Genomic DNA, 19,902 nt, shown 5'->3' on the forward strand with positions numbered 1-19,902 from the left:
TTTATTGTACCATGCAACTTCCCTACTGTGGTAAAATATTTAATACAGCCCCTTGTAGAATTAAGAAGGTTATGTCATGCAGACTTTGTCAAAATATATATTTATGAATTCATTGTACATACAAAAATCAAAGAAGCGAAACTGCTTTCTATGCAGTGAAATTTGACAAGGTAAATTACAGAAAATGAAGTGACTTTACATTCTTAGTTTAACCATGGTACACCCATACTAATACACCATGTCTATATCTTAGAATCTACAAAATAAAAAGGTTGTAAAAACTGTTACTTTTCTAAATTCACTCAACTTTAATATTTTCCAATTACATTTACATTTTTGTAGCCAAAATTTCTATTTAACTGTTAAGTCCGGGAGCAAGCCTTTATAATGTGTCACAAAATATGCCAAGCTGCTTATGTACCCACACTTTAAGACAAATGCTAAAAGAATCTAGAGTTATTTACCTTAAAACTGTGACAATGTCGCTTGCTGTTTCCGTTCGACATTTGACGGTCTTTTCTAGGCCATTAAGCATTGCAGACAGTTCAGCTAAGTCACAACCCGCACTATGCAAAGGACCAGCTAGACCCAACACTTTTGGCATATCTTGTAGGTCTTCGATTTTATAAAAACTACTAAATATTTCTCGCATGTCTGCAAATAATGTATCCTGATGACAATCATCCAATACCAGCAAATATACTTTTTCCATCTTGAGAACACCCTCGCGCATCAAATGTAGACATGTTTTCGGTTGCAAAATGTAAACATTAAACCCCCGAGGCAGATCATCAAAAGTAGTGCTTGGCTCCTGGCATACCCTCAAATCTGTTAAGTGTTGCAACATTGTAAACATTGCCGGCGCCTTGCTCGTACTAAGATAAATAGCAATTTTGTTATCTAGCAGTCGTTGCTTATGTCCCAATTCTTGCAACAGTTTTAACGCAATGAATTCCTTGGACGATTTATGGCCCAAACATATCATGGTGTTGCGCTCAAATGCAGCAGCTAAAAGTTCAACTTGATAGTCACGAGGACTAAAAACTGCTGTATGCAGATTATCGCACCAATGAAATGACATGGTGGATATGGATTATTGGATGGAACCGATTGCTTGTAAGAACTTAGAAATTTGCAACGCTCCCCTCTGTGGAGACGATAGGCGGTGCAAATTTGGGATACCAAAATGAAAGACGTCCCCAACGAAACAAATAAGAAAGGCAAAAAAGAATGCCGATAAAAAATAAAGTGAAAGTAAAACACCGAATACCTCTGTTGTTTACGAAAAAGACATGAGCAAAACGCAATCAGCTGGGAGCACTCATTAAATGAACGCGGAACCAGTCTGCAAAATTGACACTTCTAAGAATTTTATGGTTGCTAAAGTACTTGAATTATGTTGGCATTGTTAAATACGGGACAGGTCCACATAACTATTAATTTAGACATTTTTAAAGACAAACAAACTGAACCATAGCAAAAAAAATAGAAGTTGTTGTTTTGTAGCAGCTCTTACATCTGTGTTCGTTTTTCATTTTTCTGATTCCATTCAATCAGGTTCTGCCTCTAAGTCCAGTCTCAAAAAGGATGAAACATGTATGGGTTGTGTCCATAACGAGACTGAAGTTAGGTGAGTATGCTTGGCAGCGAAATAGGTGCAGCGTGTCATGTGGCCTGTGCCACAAGCTGGGCAGATGTTCTACACTTCGCTGTTAATCCGGGCCAAATAGGAATTTAGGCGGCTGCACCATCCGGATCGTAATTGAGCCAAAACTACTAGGGTTTGTCCGGGCAGCTCTCGTTCTTTACCTGCGACGGGAGGGGATGGTCTCCTATCACAGTATTCACTCTATATCCATCAATGGCTTCTGAGACCGCATTAGAGTGAATACTATTCAGTCCCGCTTAATGGGCTGGTAGATCTAGAGGATCATGAAGGTCTTTCCTAACGTGCATGGGCGGAGGTTGCCTATCCACAGGATAGTGATTCGGATGGCTTTGTCTACAACACCCAACCTGGTATTGCATTGACAGCATTTTGTTATGCTGTCGCACCGGTAAGACCTTCGCCTCCTTATGTAGGTGATCGACAGGTGTCATGGGAATCCCACGCCGGCCGGTTCTATGCACCGGATTGACTCGGAGGTACAAATCTCCGACCAGGGGCCGCCAACCCAGAAGCACCATAGCTGTTGGTGTTTTGTAGAGTAATACAACGTTCTTTTTTTCTATTATTAGGATAAAAATGCTCAAAAAAAGTGTAATTCTATCAAAAAGTGAAATTTTGTATAAAAAAGTGTATGCCAAAAATGGAATTAAGTCACAAAACGTCGAATTTAATATTAGCATTACTATAGAATCAAATAAGCTGGGGTTTGCTGCTAACTGTAATAAAATCAAACAATAATAAAAATATGAAAGTGTACAGTTAAAATATTATATGGCAGTGTTACCTAAAATTCGACTTAGCTTATACAAATATTCAACTTCCCATGGTACAATAAGGAGGTAGAGCAGCTTCGTAAAACTACAGAAATACAGCCCTGACGCTATGCCCGCTTCCTGTCAGACTCGTTCAAATTTATATACAGCAAGTTGTTTTAATTTTTTAAATGATTTTTTAAAATGGGTTGTCCCTCAAAAATTCGATCCAAACTGTTTAATCTTTCAATTTAATGGCCAAAATGGTTCATAGCTTTTATGCGCGAACCGCAATGTACGTGTTTTTCAATCATTGGTTTTGAAAATATTTTGTTTTCATTTTTCAAAACAATAAATACATACAAAAAATTGGCAGAAGTCGGGCTCTTTAAGAAAAAAAATTGTAATCAGCTGGTAGTTCTACCATACCTTTTTATTGTACCATGCAACTTCCCTACTGTGGTAAAATATTTAATACAGCCCCTTGTAGAATTAAGAAGGTTATGTCATGCAGACTTTGTCAAAATATATATTTATGAATTCATTGTACATACAAAAATCAAAGAAGCGAAACTGCTTTCTATGCAGTGAAATTTGACAAGGTAAATTACAGAAAATGAAGTGACTTTACATTCTTAGTTTAACCATGGTACACCCATACTAATACACCATGTCTATATCTTAGAATCTACAAAATAAAAAGGTTGTAAAAACTGTTACTTTTCTAAATTCACTCAACTTTAATATTTTCCAATTACATTTACATTTTTGTAGCCAAAATTTCTATTTAACTGTTAAGTCCGGGAGCAAGCCTTTATAATGTGTCACAAAATATGCCAAGCTGCTTATGTACCCACACTTTAAGACAAATGCTAAAAGAATCTAGAGTTATTTACCTTAAAACTGTGACAATGTCGCTTGCTGTTTCCGTTCGACATTTGACGGTCTTTTCTAGGCCATTAAGCATTGCAGACAGTTCAGCTAAGTCACAACCCGCACTATGCAAAGGACCAGCTAGACCCAACACTTTTGGCATATCTTGTAGGTCTTCGATTTTATAAAAACTACTAAATATTTCTCGCATGTCTGCAAATAATGTATCCTGATGACAATCATCCAATACCAGCAAATATACTTTTTCCATCTTGAGAACACCCTCGCGCATCAAATGTAGACATGTTTTCGGTTGCAAAATGTAAACATTAAACCCCCGAGGCAGATCATCAAAAGTAGTGCTTGGCTCCTGGCATACCCTCAAATCTGTTAAGTGTTGCAACATTGTAAACATTGCCGGCGCCTTGCTCGTACTAAGATAAATAGCAATTTTGTTATCTAGCAGTCGTTGCTTATGTCCCAATTCTTGCAACAGTTTTAACGCAATGAATTCCTTGGACGATTTATGGCCCAAACATATCATGGTGTTGCGCTCAAATGCAGCAGCTAAAAGTTCAACTTGATAGTCACGAGGACTAAAAACTGCTGTATGCAGATTATCGCACCAATGAAATGACATGGTGGATATGGATTATTGGATGGAACCGATTGCTTGTAAGAACTTAGAAATTTGCAACGCTCCCCTCTGTGGAGACGATAGGCGGTGCAAATTTGGGATACCAAAATGAAAGACGTCCCCAACGAAACAAATAAGAAAGGCAAAAAAGAATGCCGATAAAAAATAAAGTGAAAGTAAAACACCGAATACCTCTGTTGTTTACGAAAAAGACATGAGCAAAACGCAATCAGCTGGGAGCACTCATTAAATGAACGCGGAACCAGTCTGCAAAATTGACACTTCTAAGAATTTTATGGTTGCTAAAGTACTTGAATTATGTTGGCATTGTTAAATACGGGACAGGTCCACATAACTATTAATTTAGACATTTTTAAAGACAAACAAACTGAACCATAGCAAAAAAAATAGAAGTTGTTGTTTTGTAGCAGCTCTTACATCTGTGTTCGTTTTTCATTTTTCTGATTCCATTCAATCAGGTTCTGCCTCTAAGTCCAGTCTCAAAAAGGATGAAACATGTATGGGTTGTGTCCATAACGAGACTGAAGTTAGGTGAGTATGCTTGGCAGCGAAATAGGTGCAGCGTGTCATGTGGCCTGTGCCACAAGCTGGGCAGATGTTCTACACTTCGCTGTTAATCCGGGCCAAATAGGAATTTAGGCGGCTGCACCATCCGGATCGTAATTGAGCCAAAACTACTAGGGTTTGTCCGGGCAGCTCTCGTTCTTTACCTGCGACGGGAGGGGATGGTCTCCTATCACAGTATTCACTCTATATCCATCAATGGCTTCTGAGACCGCATTAGAGTGAATACTATTCAGTCCCGCTTAATGGGCTGGTAGATCTAGAGGATCATGAAGGTCTTTCCTAACGTGCATGGGCGGAGGTTGCCTATCCACAGGATAGTGATTCGGATGGCTTTGTCTACAACACCCAACCTGGTATTGCATTGACAGCATTTTGTTATGCTGTCGCACCGGTAAGACCTTCGCCTCCTTATGTAGGTGATCGACAGGTGTCATGGGAATCCCACGCCGGCCGGTTCTATGCACCGGATTGACTCGGAGGTACAAATCTCCGACCAGGGGCCGCCAACCCAGAAGCACCATAGCTGTTGGTGTTTTGTAGAGTAATACAACGTTCTTTTTTTCTATTATTAGGATAAAAATGCTCAAAAAAAGTGTAATTCTATCAAAAAGTGAAATTTTGTATAAAAAAGTGTATGCCAAAAATGGAATTAAGTCACAAAACGTCGAATTTAATATTAGCATTACTATAGAATCAAATAAGCTGGGGTTTGCTGCTAACTGTAATAAAATCAAACAATAATAAAAATATGAAAGTGTACAGTTAAAATATTATATGGCAGTGTTACCTAAAATTCGACTTAGCTTATACAAATATTCAACTTCCCATGGTACAATAAGGAGGTAGAGCAGCTTCGTAAAACTACAGAAATACAGCCCTGATGCTATGCCCGCTTCCTGTCAGACTCGTTCAAATTTATATACAGCAAGTTGTTTTAATTTTTTAAATGATTTTTTAAAATGGGTTGTCCCTCAAAAATTCGATCCAAACTGTTTAATCTTTCAATTTAATGGCCAAAATGGTTCATAGCTTTTATGCGCGAACCGCAATGTACGTGTTTTTCAATCATTGGTTTTGAAAATATTTTGTTTTCATTTTTCAAAACAATAAATACATACAAAAAATTGGCAGAAGTCGGGCTCTTTAAGAAAAAAAATTGTAATCAGCTGGTAGTTCTACCATACCTTTTTATTGTACCATGCAACTTCCCTACTGTGGTAAAATATTTAATACAGCCCCTTGTAGAATTAAGAAGGTTATGTCATGCAGACTTTGTCAAAATATATATTTATGAATTCATTGTACATACAAAAATCAAAGAAGCGAAACTGCTTTCTATGCAGTGAAATTTGACAAGGTAAATTACAGAAAATGAAGTGACTTTACATTCTTAGTTTAACCATGGTACACCCATACTAATACACCATGTCTATATCTTAGAATCTACAAAATAAAAAGGTTGTAAAAACTGTTACTTTTCTAAATTCACTCAACTTTAATATTTTCCAATTACATTTACATTTTTGTAGCCAAAATTTCTATTTAACTGTTAAGTCCGGGAGCAAGCCTTTATAATGTGTCACAAAATATGCCAAGCTGCTTATGTACCCACACTTTAAGACAAATGCTAAAAGAATCTAGAGTTATTTACCTTAAAACTGTGACAATGTCGCTTGCTGTTTCCGTTCGACATTTGACGGTCTTTTCTAGGCCATTAAGCATTGCAGACAGTTCAGCTAAGTCACAACCCGCACTATGCAAAGGACCAGCTAGACCCAACACTTTTGGCATATCTTGTAGGTCTTCGATTTTATAAAAACTACTAAATATTTCTCGCATGTCTGCAAATAATGTATCCTGATGACAATCATCCAATACCAGCAAATATACTTTTTCCATCTTGAGAACACCCTCGCGCATCAAATGTAGACATGTTTTCGGTTGCAAAATGTAAACATTAAACCCCCGAGGCAGATCATCAAAAGTAGTGCTTGGCTCCTGGCATACCCTCAAATCTGTTAAGTGTTGCAACATTGTAAACATTGCCGGCGCCTTGCTCGTACTAAGATAAATAGCAATTTTGTTATCTAGCAGTCGTTGCTTATGTCCCAATTCTTGCAACAGTTTTAACGCAATGAATTCCTTGGACGATTTATGGCCCAAACATATCATGGTGTTGCGCTCAAATGCAGCAGCTAAAAGTTCAACTTGATAGTCACGAGGACTAAAAACTGCTGTATGCAGATTATCGCACCAATGAAATGACATGGTGGATATGGATTATTGGATGGAACCGATTGCTTGTAAGAACTTAGAAATTTGCAACGCTCCCCTCTGTGGAGACGATAGGCGGTGCAAATTTGGGATACCAAAATGAAAGACGTCCCCAACGAAACAAATAAGAAAGGCAAAAAAGAATGCCGATAAAAAATAAAGTGAAAGTAAAACACCGAATACCTCTGTTGTTTACGAAAAAGACATGAGCAAAACGCAATCAGCTGGGAGCACTCATTAAATGAACGCGGAACCAGTCTGCAAAATTGACACTTCTAAGAATTTTATGGTTGCTAAAGTACTTGAATTATGTTGGCATTGTTAAATACGGGACAGGTCCACATAACTATTAATTTAGACATTTTTAAAGACAAACAAACTGAACCATAGCAAAAAAAATAGAAGTTGTTGTTTTGTAGCAGCTCTTACATCTGTGTTCGTTTTTCATTTTTCTGATTCCATTCAATCAGGTTCTGCCTCTAAGTCCAGTCTCAAAAAGGATGAAACATGTATGGGTTGTGTCCATAACGAGACTGAAGTTAGGTGAGTATGCTTGGCAGCGAAATAGGTGCAGCGTGTCATGTGGCCTGTGCCACAAGCTGGGCAGATGTTCTACACTTCGCTGTTAATCCGGGCCAAATAGGAATTTAGGCGGCTGCACCATCCGGATCGTAATTGAGCCAAAACTACTAGGGTTTGTCCGGGCAGCTCTCGTTCTTTACCTGCGACGGGAGGGGATGGTCTCCTATCACAGTATTCACTCTATATCCATCAATGGCTTCTGAGACCGCATTAGAGTGAATACTATTCAGTCCCGCTTAATGGGCTGGTAGATCTAGAGGATCATGAAGGTCTTTCCTAACGTGCATGGGCGGAGGTTGCCTATCCACAGGATAGTGATTCGGATGGCTTTGTCTACAACACCCAACCTGGTATTGCATTGACAGCATTTTGTTATGCTGTCGCACCGGTAAGACCTTCGCCTCCTTATGTAGGTGATCGACAGGTGTCATGGGAATCCCACGCCGGCCGGTTCTATGCACCGGATTGACTCGGAGGTACAAATCTCCGACCAGGGGCCGCCAACCCAGAAGCACCATAGCTGTTGGTGTTTTGTAGAGTAATACAACGTTCTTTTTTTCTATTATTAGGATAAAAATGCTCAAAAAAAGTGTAATTCTATCAAAAAGTGAAATTTTGTATAAAAAAGTGTATGCCAAAAATGGAATTAAGTCACAAAACGTCGAATTTAATATTAGCATTACTATAGAATCAAATAAGCTGGGGTTTGCTGCTAACTGTAATAAAATCAAACAATAATAAAAATATGAAAGTGTACAGTTAAAATATTATATGGCAGTGTTACCTAAAATTCGACTTAGCTTATACAAATATTCAACTTCCCATGGTACAATAAGGAGGTAGAGCAGCTTCGTAAAACTACAGAAATACAGCCCTGATGCTATGCCCGCTTCCTGTCAGACTCGTTCAAATTTATATACAGCAAGTTGTTTTAATTTTTTAAATGATTTTTTAAAATGGGTTGTCCCTCAAAAATTCGATCCAAACTGTTTAATCTTTCAATTTAATGGCCAAAATGGTTCATAGCTTTTATGCGCGAACCGCAATGTACGTGTTTTTCAATCATTGGTTTTGAAAATATTTTGTTTTCATTTTTCAAAACAATAAATACATACAAAAAATTGGCAGAAGTCGGGCTCTTTAAGAAAAAAAATTGTAATCAGCTGGTAGTTCTACCATACCTTTTTATTGTACCATGCAACTTCCCTACTGTGGTAAAATATTTAATACAGCCCCTTGTAGAATTAAGAAGGTTATGTCATGCAGACTTTGTCAAAATATATATTTATGAATTCATTGTACATACAAAAATCAAAGAAGCGAAACTGCTTTCTATGCAGTGAAATTTGACAAGGTAAATTACAGAAAATGAAGTGACTTTACATTCTTAGTTTAACCATGGTACACCCATACTAATACACCATGTCTATATCTTAGAATCTACAAAATAAAAAGGTTGTAAAAACTGTTACTTTTCTAAATTCACTCAACTTTAATATTTTCCAATTACATTTACATTTTTGTAGCCAAAATTTCTATTTAACTGTTAAGTCCGGGAGCAGCCTTTATAATGTGTCACAAAATATGCCAAGCTGCTTATGTACCCACACTTTAAGACAAATGCTAAAAGAATCTAGAGTTATTTACCTTAAAACTGTGACAATGTCGCTTGCTGTTTCCGTTCGACATTTGACGGTCTTTTCTAGGCCATTAAGCATTGCAGACAGTTCAGCTAAGTCACAACCCGCACTATGCAAAGGACCAGCTAGACCCAACACTTTTGGCATATCTTGTAGGTCTTCGATTTTATAAAAACTACTAAATATTTCTCGCATGTCTGCAAATAATGTATCCTGATGACAATCATCCAATACCAGCAAATATACTTTTTCCATCTTGAGAACACCCTCGCGCATCAAATGTAGACATGTTTTCGGTTGCAAAATGTAAACATTAAACCCCCGAGGCAGATCATCAAAAGTAGTGCTTGGCTCCTGGCATACCCTCAAATCTGTTAAGTGTTGCAACATTGTAAACATTGCCGGCGCCTTGCTCGTACTAAGATAAATAGCAATTTTGTTATCTAGCAGTCGTTGCTTATGTCCCAATTCTTGCAACAGTTTTAACGCAATGAATTCCTTGGACGATTTATGGCCCAAACATATCATGGTGTTGCGCTCAAATGCAGCAGCTAAAAGTTCAACTTGATAGTCACGAGGACTAAAAACTGCTGTATGCAGATTATCGCACCAATGAAATGACATGGTGGATATGGATTATTGGATGGAACCGATTGCTTGTAAGAACTTAGAAATTTGCAACGCTCCCCTCTGTGGAGACGATAGGCGGTGCAAATTTGGGATACCAAAATGAAAGACGTCCCCAACGAAACAAATAAGAAAGGCAAAAAAGAATGCCGATAAAAAATAAAGTGAAAGTAAAACACCGAATACCTCTGTTGTTTACGAAAAAGACATGAGCAAAACGCAATCAGCTGGGAGCACTCATTAAATGAACGCGGAACCAGTCTGCAAAATTGACACTTCTAAGAATTTTATGGTTGCTAAAGTACTTGAATTATGTTGGCATTGTTAAATACGGGACAGGTCCACATAACTATTAATTTAGACATTTTTAAAGACAAACAAACTGAACCATAGCAAAAAAAATAGAAGTTGTTGTTTTGTAGCAGCTCTTACATCTGTGTTCGTTTTTCATTTTTCTGATTCCATTCAATCAGGTTCTGCCTCTAAGTCCAGTCTCAAAAAGGATGAAACATGTATGGGTTGTGTCCATAACGAGACTGAAGTTAGGTGAGTATGCTTGGCAGCGAAATAGGTGCAGCGTGTCATGTGGCCTGTGCCACAAGCTGGGCAGATGTTCTACACTTCGCTGTTAATCCGGGCCAAATAGGAATTTAGGCGGCTGCACCATCCGGATCGTAATTGAGCCAAAACTACTAGGGTTTGTCCGGGCAGCTCTCGTTCTTTACCTGCGACGGGAGGGGATGGTCTCCTATCACAGTATTCACTCTATATCCATCAATGGCTTCTGAGACCGCATTAGAGTGAATACTATTCAGTCCCGCTTAATGGGCTGGTAGATCTAGAGGATCATGAAGGTCTTTCCTAACGTGCATGGGCGGAGGTTGCCTATCCACAGGATAGTGATTCGGATGGCTTTGTCTACAACACCCAACCTGGTATTGCATTGACAGCATTTTGTTATGCTGTCGCACCGGTAAGACCTTCGCCTCCTTATGTAGGTGATCGACAGGTGTCATGGGAATCCCACGCCGGCCGGTTCTATGCACCGGATTGACTCGGAGGTACAAATCTCCGACCAGGGGCCGCCAACCCAGAAGCACCATAGCTGTTGGTGTTTTGTAGAGTAATACAACGTTCTTTTTTTCTATTATTAGGATAAAAATGCTCAAAAAAAGTGTAATTCTATCAAAAAGTGAAATTTTGTATAAAAAAGTGTATGCCAAAAATGGAATTAAGTCACAAAACGTCGAATTTAATATTAGCATTACTATAGAATCAAATAAGCTGGGGTTTGCTGCTAACTGTAATAAAATCAAACAATAATAAAAATATGAAAGTGTACAGTTAAAATATTATATGGCAGTGTTACCTAAAATTCGACTTAGCTTATACAAATATTCAACTTCCCATGGTACAATAAGGAGGTAGAGCAGCTTCGTAAAACTACAGAAATACAGCCCTGATGCTATGCCCGCTTCCTGTCAGACTCGTTCAAATTTATATACAGCAAGTTGTTTTAATTTTTTAAATGATTTTTTAAAATGGGTTGTCCCTCAAAAATTCGATCCAAACTGTTTAATCTTTCAATTTAATGGCCAAAATGGTTCATAGCTTTTATGCGCGAACCGCAATGTACGTGTTTTTCAATCATTGGTTTTGAAAATATTTTGTTTTCATTTTTCAAAACAATAAATACATACAAAAAATTGGCAGAAGTCGGGCTCTTTAAGAAAAAAAATTGTAATCAGCTGGTAGTTCTACCATACCTTTTTATTGTACCATGCAACTTCCCTACTGTGGTAAAATATTTAATACAGCCCCTTGTAGAATTAAGAAGGTTATGTCATGCAGACTTTGTCAAAATATATATTTATGAATTCATTGTACATACAAAAATCAAAGAAGCGAAACTGCTTTCTATGCAGTGAAATTTGACAAGGTAAATTACAGAAAATGAAGTGACTTTACATTCTTAGTTTAACCATGGTACACCCATACTAATACACCATGTCTATATCTTAGAATCTACAAAATAAAAAGGTTGTAAAAACTGTTACTTTTCTAAATTCACTCAACTTTAATATTTTCCAATTACATTTACATTTTTGTAGCCAAAATTTCTATTTAACTGTTAAGTCCGGGAGCAAGCCTTTATAATGTGTCACAAAATATGCCAAGCTGCTTATGTACCCACACTTTAAGACAAATGCTAAAAGAATCTAGAGTTATTTACCTTAAAACTGTGACAATGTCGCTTGCTGTTTCCGTTCGACATTTGACGGTCTTTTCTAGGCCATTAAGCATTGCAGACAGTTCAGCTAAGTCACAACCCGCACTATGCAAAGGACCAGCTAGACCCAACACTTTTGGCATATCTTGTAGGTCTTCGATTTTATAAAAACTACTAAATATTTCTCGCATGTCTGCAAATAATGTATCCTGATGACAATCATCCAATACCAGCAAATATACTTTTTCCATCTTGAGAACACCCTCGCGCATCAAATGTAGACATGTTTTCGGTTGCAAAATGTAAACATTAAACCCCCGAGGCAGATCATCAAAAGTAGTGCTTGGCTCCTGGCATACCCTCAAATCTGTTAAGTGTTGCAACATTGTAAACATTGCCGGCGCCTTGCTCGTACTAAGATAAATAGCAATTTTGTTATCTAGCAGTCGTTGCTTATGTCCCAATTCTTGCAACAGTTTTAACGCAATGAATTCCTTGGACGATTTATGGCCCAAACATATCATGGTGTTGCGCTCAAATGCAGCAGCTAAAAGTTCAACTTGATAGTCACGAGGACTAAAAACTGCTGTATGCAGATTATCGCACCAATGAAATGACATGGTGGATATGGATTATTGGATGGAACCGATTGCTTGTAAGAACTTAGAAATTTGCAACGCTCCCCTCTGTGGAGACGATAGGCGGTGCAAATTTGGGATACCAAAATGAAAGACGTCCCCAACGAAACAAATAAGAAAGGCAAAAAAGAATGCCGATAAAAAATAAAGTGAAAGTAAAACACCGAATACCTCTGTTGTTTACGAAAAAGACATGAGCAAAACGCAATCAGCTGGGAGCACTCATTAAATGAACGCGGAACCAGTCTGCAAAATTGACACTTCTAAGAATTTTATGGTTGCTAAAGTACTTGAATTATGTTGGCATTGTTAAATACGGGACAGGTCCACATAACTATTAATTTAGACATTTTTAAAGACAAACAAACTGAACCATAGCAAAAAAATAGAAGTTGTTGTTTTGTAGCAGCTCTTACATCTGTGTTCGTTTTTCATTTTTCTGATTCCATTCAATCAGGTTCTGCCTCTAAGTCCAGTCTCAAAAAGGATGAAACATGTATGGGTTGTGTCCATAACGAGACTGAAGTTAGGTGAGTATGCTTGGCAGCGAAATAGGTGCAGCGTGTCATGTGGCCTGTGCCACAAGCTGGGCAGATGTTCTACACTTCGCTGTTAATCCGGGCCAAATAGGAATTTAGGCGGCTGCACCATCCGGATCGTAATTGAGCCAAAACTACTAGGGTTTGTCCGGGCAGCTCTCGTTCTTTACCTGCGACGGGAGGGGATGGTCTCCTATCACAGTATTCACTCTATATCCATCAATGGCTTCTGAGACCGCATTAGAGTGAATACTATTCAGTCCCGCTTAATGGGCTGGTAGATCTAGAGGATCATGAAGGTCTTTCCTAACGTGCATGGGCGGAGGTTGCCTATCCACAGGATAGTGATTCGGATGGCTTTGTCTACAACACCCAACCTGGTATTGCATTGACAGCATTTTGTTATGCTGTCGCACCGGTAAGACCTTCGCCTCCTTATGTAGGTGATCGACAGGTGTCATGGGAATCCCACGCCGGCCGGTTCTATGCACCGGATTGACTCGGAGGTACAAATCTCCGACCAGGGGCCGCCAACCCAGAAGCACCATAGCTGTTGGTGTTTTGTAGAGTAATACAACGTTCTTTTTTTCTATTATTAGGATAAAAATGCTCAAAAAAAGTGTAATTCTATCAAAAAGTGAAATTTTGTATAAAAAAGTGTATGCCAAAAATGGAATTAAGTCACAAAACGTCGAATTTAATATTAGCATTACTATAGAATCAAATAAGCTGGGGTTTGCTGCTAACTGTAATAAAATCAAACAATAATAAAAATATGAAAGTGTACAGTTAAAATATTATATGGCAGTGTTACCTAAAATTCGACTTAGCTTATACAAATATTCAACTTCCCATGGTACAATAAGGAGGTAGAGCAGCTTCGTAAAACTACAGAAATACAGCCCTGATGCTATGCCCGCTTCCTGTCAGACTCGTTCAAATTTATATACAGCAAGTTGTTTTAATTTTTTAAATGATTTTTTAAAATGGGTTGTCCCTCAAAAATTCGATCCAAACTGTTTAATCTTTCAATTTAATGGCCAAAATGGTTCATAGCTTTTATGCGCGAACCGCAATGTACGTGTTTTTCAATCATTGGTTTTGAAAATATTTTGTTTTCATTTTTCAAAACAATAAATACATACAAAAAATTGGCAGAAGTCGGGCTCTTTAAGAAAAAAAATTGTAATCAGCTGGTAGTTCTACCATACCTTTTTATTGTACCATGCAACTTCCCTACTGTGGTAAAATATTTAATACAGCCCCTTGTAGAATTAAGAAGGTTATGTCATGCAGACTTTGTCAAAATATATATTTATGAATTCATTGTACATACAAAAATCAAAGAAGCGAAACTGCTTTCTATGCAGTGAAATTTGACAAGGTAAATTACAGAAAATGAAGTGACTTTACATTCTTAGTTTAACCATGGTACACCCATACTAATACACCATGTCTATATCTTAGAATCTACAAAATAAAAAGGTTGTAAAAACTGTTACTTTTCTAAATTCACTCAACTTTAATATTTTCCAATTACATTTACATTTTTGTAGCCAAAATTTCTATTTAACTGTTAAGTCCGGGAGCAAGCCTTTATAATGTGTCACAAAATATGCCAAGCTGCTTATGTACCCACACTTTAAGACAAATGCTAAAAGAATCTAGAGTTATTTACCTTAAAACTGTGACAATGTCGCTTGCTGTTTCCGTTCGACATTTGACGGTCTTTTCTAGGCCATTAAGCATTGCAGACAGTTCAGCTAAGTCACAACCCGCACTATGCAAAGGACCAGCTAGACCCAACACTTTTGGCATATCTTGTAGGTCTTCGATTTTATAAAAACTACTAAATATTTCTCGCATGTCTGCAAATAATGTATCCTGATGACAATCATCCAATACCAGCAAATATACTTTTTCCATCTTGAGAACACCCTCGCGCATCAAATGTAGACATGTTTTCGGTTGCAAAATGTAAACATTAAACCCCCGAGGCAGATCATCAAAAGTAGTGCTTGGCTCCTGGCATACCCTCAAATCTGTTAAGTGTTGCAACATTGTAAACATTGCCGGCGCCTTGCTCGTACTAAGATAAATAGCAATTTTGTTATCTAGCAGTCGTTGCTTATGTCCCAATTCTTGCAACAGTTTTAACGCAATGAATTCCTTGGACGATTTATGGCCCAAACATATCATGGTGTTGCGCTCAAATGCAGCAGCTAAAAGTTCAACTTGATAGTCACGAGGACTAAAAACTGCTGTATGCAGATTATCGCACCAATGAAATGACATGGTGGATATGGATTATTGGATGGAACCGATTGCTTGTAAGAACTTAGAAATTTGCAACGCTCCCCTCTGTGGAGACGATAGGCGGTGCAAATTTGGGATACCAAAATGAAAGACGTCCCCAACGAAACAAATAAGAAAGGCAAAAAAGAATGCCGATAAAAAATAAAGTGAAAGTAAAACACCGAATACCTCTGTTGTTTACGAAAAAGACATGAGCAAAACGCAATCAGCTGGGAGCACTCATTAAATGAACGCGGAACCAGTCTGCAAAATTGACACTTCTAAGAATTTTATGGTTGCTAAAGTACTTGAATTATGTTGGCATTGTTAAATACGGGACAGGTCCACATAACTATTAATTTAGACATTTTTAAAGACAAACAAACTGAACCATAGCAAAAAAAATAGAAGTTGTTGTTTTGTAGCAGCTCTTACATCTGTGTTCGTTTTTCATTTTTCTGATTCCATTCAATCAGGTTCTGCCTCTAAGTCCAGTCTCAAAAAGGATGAAACATGTATGGGTTGTGTCCATAACGAGACTGAAGTTAGGTGAGTATGCTTGGCAGCGAAATAGGTGCAGCGTGTCATGTGGCCTGTGCCACAAGCTGGGCAGATGTTCTACACTTCGCTGTTAATCCGGGCCAAATAGGAATTTAGGCGGCTGCACCATCCGGATCGTAATTGAGCCAAAACTACTAGGGTTTGTCCGGGCAGCTCTCGTTCTTTACCTGCGACGGGAGGGGATGGTCTCCTATCACAGTATTCACTCTATATCCATCAATGGCTTCTGAGACCGCATTAGAGTGAATACTATTCAGTCCCGCTTAATGGGCTGGTAGATCTAGAGGATCATGAAGGTCTTTCCTAACGTGCATGGGCGGAGGTTGCCTATCCACAGGATAGTGATTCGGATGGCTTTGTCTACAACACCCAACCTGGTATTGCATTGACAGCATTTTGTTATGCTGTCGCACCGGTAAGACCTTCGCCTCCTTATGTAGGTGATCGACAGGTGTCATGGGAATCCCACGCCGGCCGGTTCTATGCACCGGATTGACTCGGAGGTACAAATCTCCGACCAGGGGCCGCCAACCCAGAAGCACCATAGCTGTTGGTGTTTTGTAGAGTAATACAACGTTCTTTTTTTCTATTATTAGGATAAAAATGCTCAAAAAAAGTGTAATTCTATCAAAAAGTGAAATTTTGTATAAAAAAGTGTATGCCAAAAATGGAATTAAGTCACAAAACGTCGAATTTAATATTAGCATTACTATAGAATCAAATAAGCTGGGGTTTGCTGCTAACTGTAATAAAATCAAACAATAATAAAAATATGAAAGTGTACAGTTAAAATATTATATGGCAGTGTTACCTAAAATTCGACTTAGCTTATACAAATATTCAACTTCCCATGGTACAATAAGGAGGTAGAGCAGCTTCGTAAAACTACAGAAATACAGCCCTGATGCTATGCCCGCTTCCTGTCAGACTCGTTCAAATTTATATACAGCAAGTTGTTTTAATTTTTTAAATGATTTTTTAAAATGGGTTGTCCCTCAAAAATTCGATCCAAACTGTTTAATCTTTCAATTTAATGGCCAAAATGGTTCATAGCTTTTATGCGCGAACCGCAATGTACGTGTTTTTCAATCATTGGTTTTGAAAATATTTTGTTTTCATTTTTCAAAACAATAAATACATACAAAAAATTGGCAGAAGTCGGGCTCTTTAAGAAAAAAAATTGTAATCAGCTGGTAGTTCTACCATACCTTTTTATTGTACCATGCAACTTCCCTACTGTGGTAAAATATTTAATACAGCCCCTTGTAGAATTAAGAAGGTTATGTCATGCAGACTTTGTCAAAATATATATTTATGAATTCATTGTACATACAAAAATCAAAGAAGCGAAACTGCTTTCTATGCAGTGAAATTTGACAAGGTAAATTACAGAAAATGAAGTGACTTTACATTCTTAGTTTAACCATGGTACACCCATACTAATACACCATGTCTATATCTTAGAATCTACAAAATAAAAAGGTTGTAAAAACTGTTACTTTTCTAAATTCACTCAACTTTAATATTTTCCAATTACATTTACATTTTTGTAGCCAAAATTTCTATTTAACTGTTAAGTCCGGGAGCAAGCCTTTATAATGTGTCACAAAATATGCCAAGCTGCTTATGTACCCACACTTTAAGACAAATGCTCTGTACCAGAACTGCAAGAATGTAAAACTTTTATTACGATAAACGATTAGCGATTCGCAAAACTAGTACATTCTCGCAGGTTGTGGAACAGAGCAAATAATAGTTCTATATTAAACTAATCATTCACTGTACATATTTTGTTATCGAAATGAAATAAGTCTCAATAAATCGATTACTTGACTTATTTGGGTCGACAGACAGAAGTTAGCCGGGTTTTCAATATAACAATTAAAAAAAGTCGAAAAATGAGGCGTTCTAAAGCACCATCCATGCTAAATAAGACCAAACGTTTCTGTGACCAGGGCAGCAACATTCATGAAAATTCCGACCCAGAAGATGAAGTTTCCCTAAATTGGGGTTCCAGGGGCAATACATCAGCTGCCAATGATATGGGCAGAACTAACTGGCGAATATTTAATGTGGTGTGGCGAGATGTCACCACAAAGAAACATAAGACATGGAAAGGAGATGGTACATTGGAAGTTAACACTTGCTCTTTGAAAGCTGTTCTCAAAGATGAGTTGGGCAAGTATATGGGTTGTAGCACTAGATTCAAATTATCCGACTTAATAGAAGAATATGAAATGGTAATTGGTGGAAAAGAAATTCAAATACAAACTGAAATTAAAAATGAGGATGAAATATTCGTACTTCGTAAAAAACAAGTAACCAGTCGCAATTGGGGTTCAGAAGAATATGTGTCGCCGGAACAACAAGCTGAAGAACAGAAAAAGCCTAAAGGAGGATTTTATTTTAGGCCTATAGCGGCATTAAAGCCGCCAAAGGACCTGAAATCGTTGGAAACATTCCGAAAGCAGCTGCGAAACTTAAATCCCACAGATAAATGGGGCACAAATCCAAGTTCTCTTTGTCATAACAATCATGCTGAATTTAAAAATGGAGTAAGCTCATCGTCATCTTCAACACAAAATAAGTCATATAAGTTGCGAAACAGAATTTGTTTTGTTAGGCCTTCAGAGTTACAACAATATTTATTTCAGCAAATTTGTGAATACTGTAATGAAAATAAAGATAACTTTGAAACCGATATCCTTCGGGCGCTTAATATTTCGAATATTTTGCAACAAATCTGCAATCATCCATCATTTATTAAGCACATTTCCAGCACTAATGATCTCATAAAATATCTTTCATCGGTATTGCCCGTCTGGTCAGATATGGGACCTTTTGACTCAGGAAAGCTTGAATTTCTGCAATACTATATGCAAACATATTCTGGTGCCAAGGTTAAGGGGAAGTTTATAGTTATTGCTAAAAATACAAACACTATAAACATGATCCATGGTTTGTGTGATTTTATGAATCTAAAATGTTTGCGCCTAAGTGAAAATGATGCAGCGGATAGCCTGAAAAATTACTTGTCTTCAGCAACAGAACAAGAACCATCTAAGGTATTGCTAATACCAAACGTTAGAAATTTACTCATTTGTGGAGCAGATAATATACAAAAAGAAACAATTATTGTGTTTGAGAATGTTGCCGAAACCATGGAGGCTTTGAAAAATAGAGACGATTTACATGAACTAAATGTTTTTTACTTAATAACGGCTTTTAGTCTCGAGGAGAGTTATATTCTTCCTTCAATAACTTTGGAAGAAATAATAAATTTATATTCTGTTGATTTCGATGATACATATTGTTATGTACATACACAAATCGAATGTAATTGCAATGAAAACTCCGGAAATAGTTCTTACGCAACACATTTTTGCAACTGGCAACATTTAAATGCACCTTTCGATGAAAATATTCTTAAGGTATGTAAATCACACAGAAAACAATCAACGAAATGTATTGTGGAAGCGAAAACATTTCCTTTTATCTAAAGCACAGAATGATCGACTGCATTGATTCTAAATGTTGGTTTAAAATATATTTTTCTCAATAATATATATATATATATATATATATATATATATATATATATATATATATATATATATATATATATATATATATATATATATATATATATATATATATATATATATATATATATATATATATATATATATATATATTATTAATTTATCTTTTCAGGACATCGGTTTGGCCAACTCGTCGGACAATCTTGTAACGATTTTTTCTTCAAAAGAATACTAGATCTATAATTTCTTTTTTAATAATTACTTATTACAGAAGTATTAGTTTGTTCAAATTTTCGTCCAAAACTGTTTATTTTATATTAAAAGGTTTTATTTAGCTCACCCCGTTTGTTTTATTATTTATTCTTGGGTCAAATTTAGTAATTCAAATTTCACCATCTTCCTGACAACCGATTAATCTGAAATTTGGTATACACTTTGGATTTTGGTGACAATAC

At 37.1% G+C, this 19,902-nt stretch overlaps 2 protein-coding genes across 4 annotated transcripts; one reads left to right on the forward strand and one right to left on the reverse strand.

Moving 5' to 3' along the window:
- Positions 1-284: 284 nt before the first annotated feature.
- On the reverse strand, positions 285-1,198 carry LOC131802206 (endoribonuclease Dcr-1-like). The gene has a single exon (XM_059121897.1). The coding sequence runs from the start codon at positions 1,079-1,081 to the stop codon at positions 461-463; it is 621 nt and encodes a 206-aa protein (XP_058977880.1). The 5' UTR covers positions 1,082-1,198; the 3' UTR covers positions 285-460.
- Positions 1,199-15,570: 14,372 nt separating this feature from the next.
- LOC101899333 (uncharacterized) lies at positions 15,571-19,786 on the forward strand. Of its 3 annotated transcripts, XM_059121832.1 has the most exons (3): positions 15,571-19,336; positions 19,620-19,690; positions 19,729-19,786. In XM_059121832.1, exons 1-2 carry the CDS (start codon positions 17,804-17,806, stop codon positions 19,680-19,682), a joined length of 1,596 nt encoding a protein of 531 aa, XP_058977815.1. In that variant the 5' UTR covers positions 15,571-17,803; the 3' UTR covers positions 19,683-19,690; positions 19,729-19,786. The 3 variants fall into 3 exon arrangements, with proteins under 3 accessions (XP_058977815.1, XP_058977800.1, XP_058977805.1); XM_059121817.1 differs by having other exon boundaries at positions 15,571-19,438; positions 19,620-19,786; XM_059121822.1 differs by having other exon boundaries at positions 19,620-19,786.
- The last annotated feature ends 116 nt before the right edge of the window (positions 19,787-19,902 follow it).

The sequence above is a fragment of the Musca domestica genome, unplaced genomic scaffold (assembly GCF_030504385.1).
Source record: "Musca domestica strain aabys unplaced genomic scaffold, Musca_domestica.polishedcontigs.V.1.1 1, whole genome shotgun sequence".
NCBI classification, from domain to species: domain Eukaryota; kingdom Metazoa; phylum Arthropoda; class Insecta; order Diptera; family Muscidae; genus Musca; species Musca domestica.

What these genes read in the sequence shown, in the direction of transcription:
- LOC131802206 (XM_059121897.1), bottom strand. Translation starts at nt 1,081, where the DNA reads ATGTCATTTCATTGGTGCGATAATCTGCATACAGCAGTTTTTAGTCCT.
- LOC101899333 (XM_059121817.1), top strand. Translation starts at nt 17,804, where the DNA reads ATGAGGCGTTCTAAAGCACCATCCATGCTAAATAAGACCAAACGTTTC.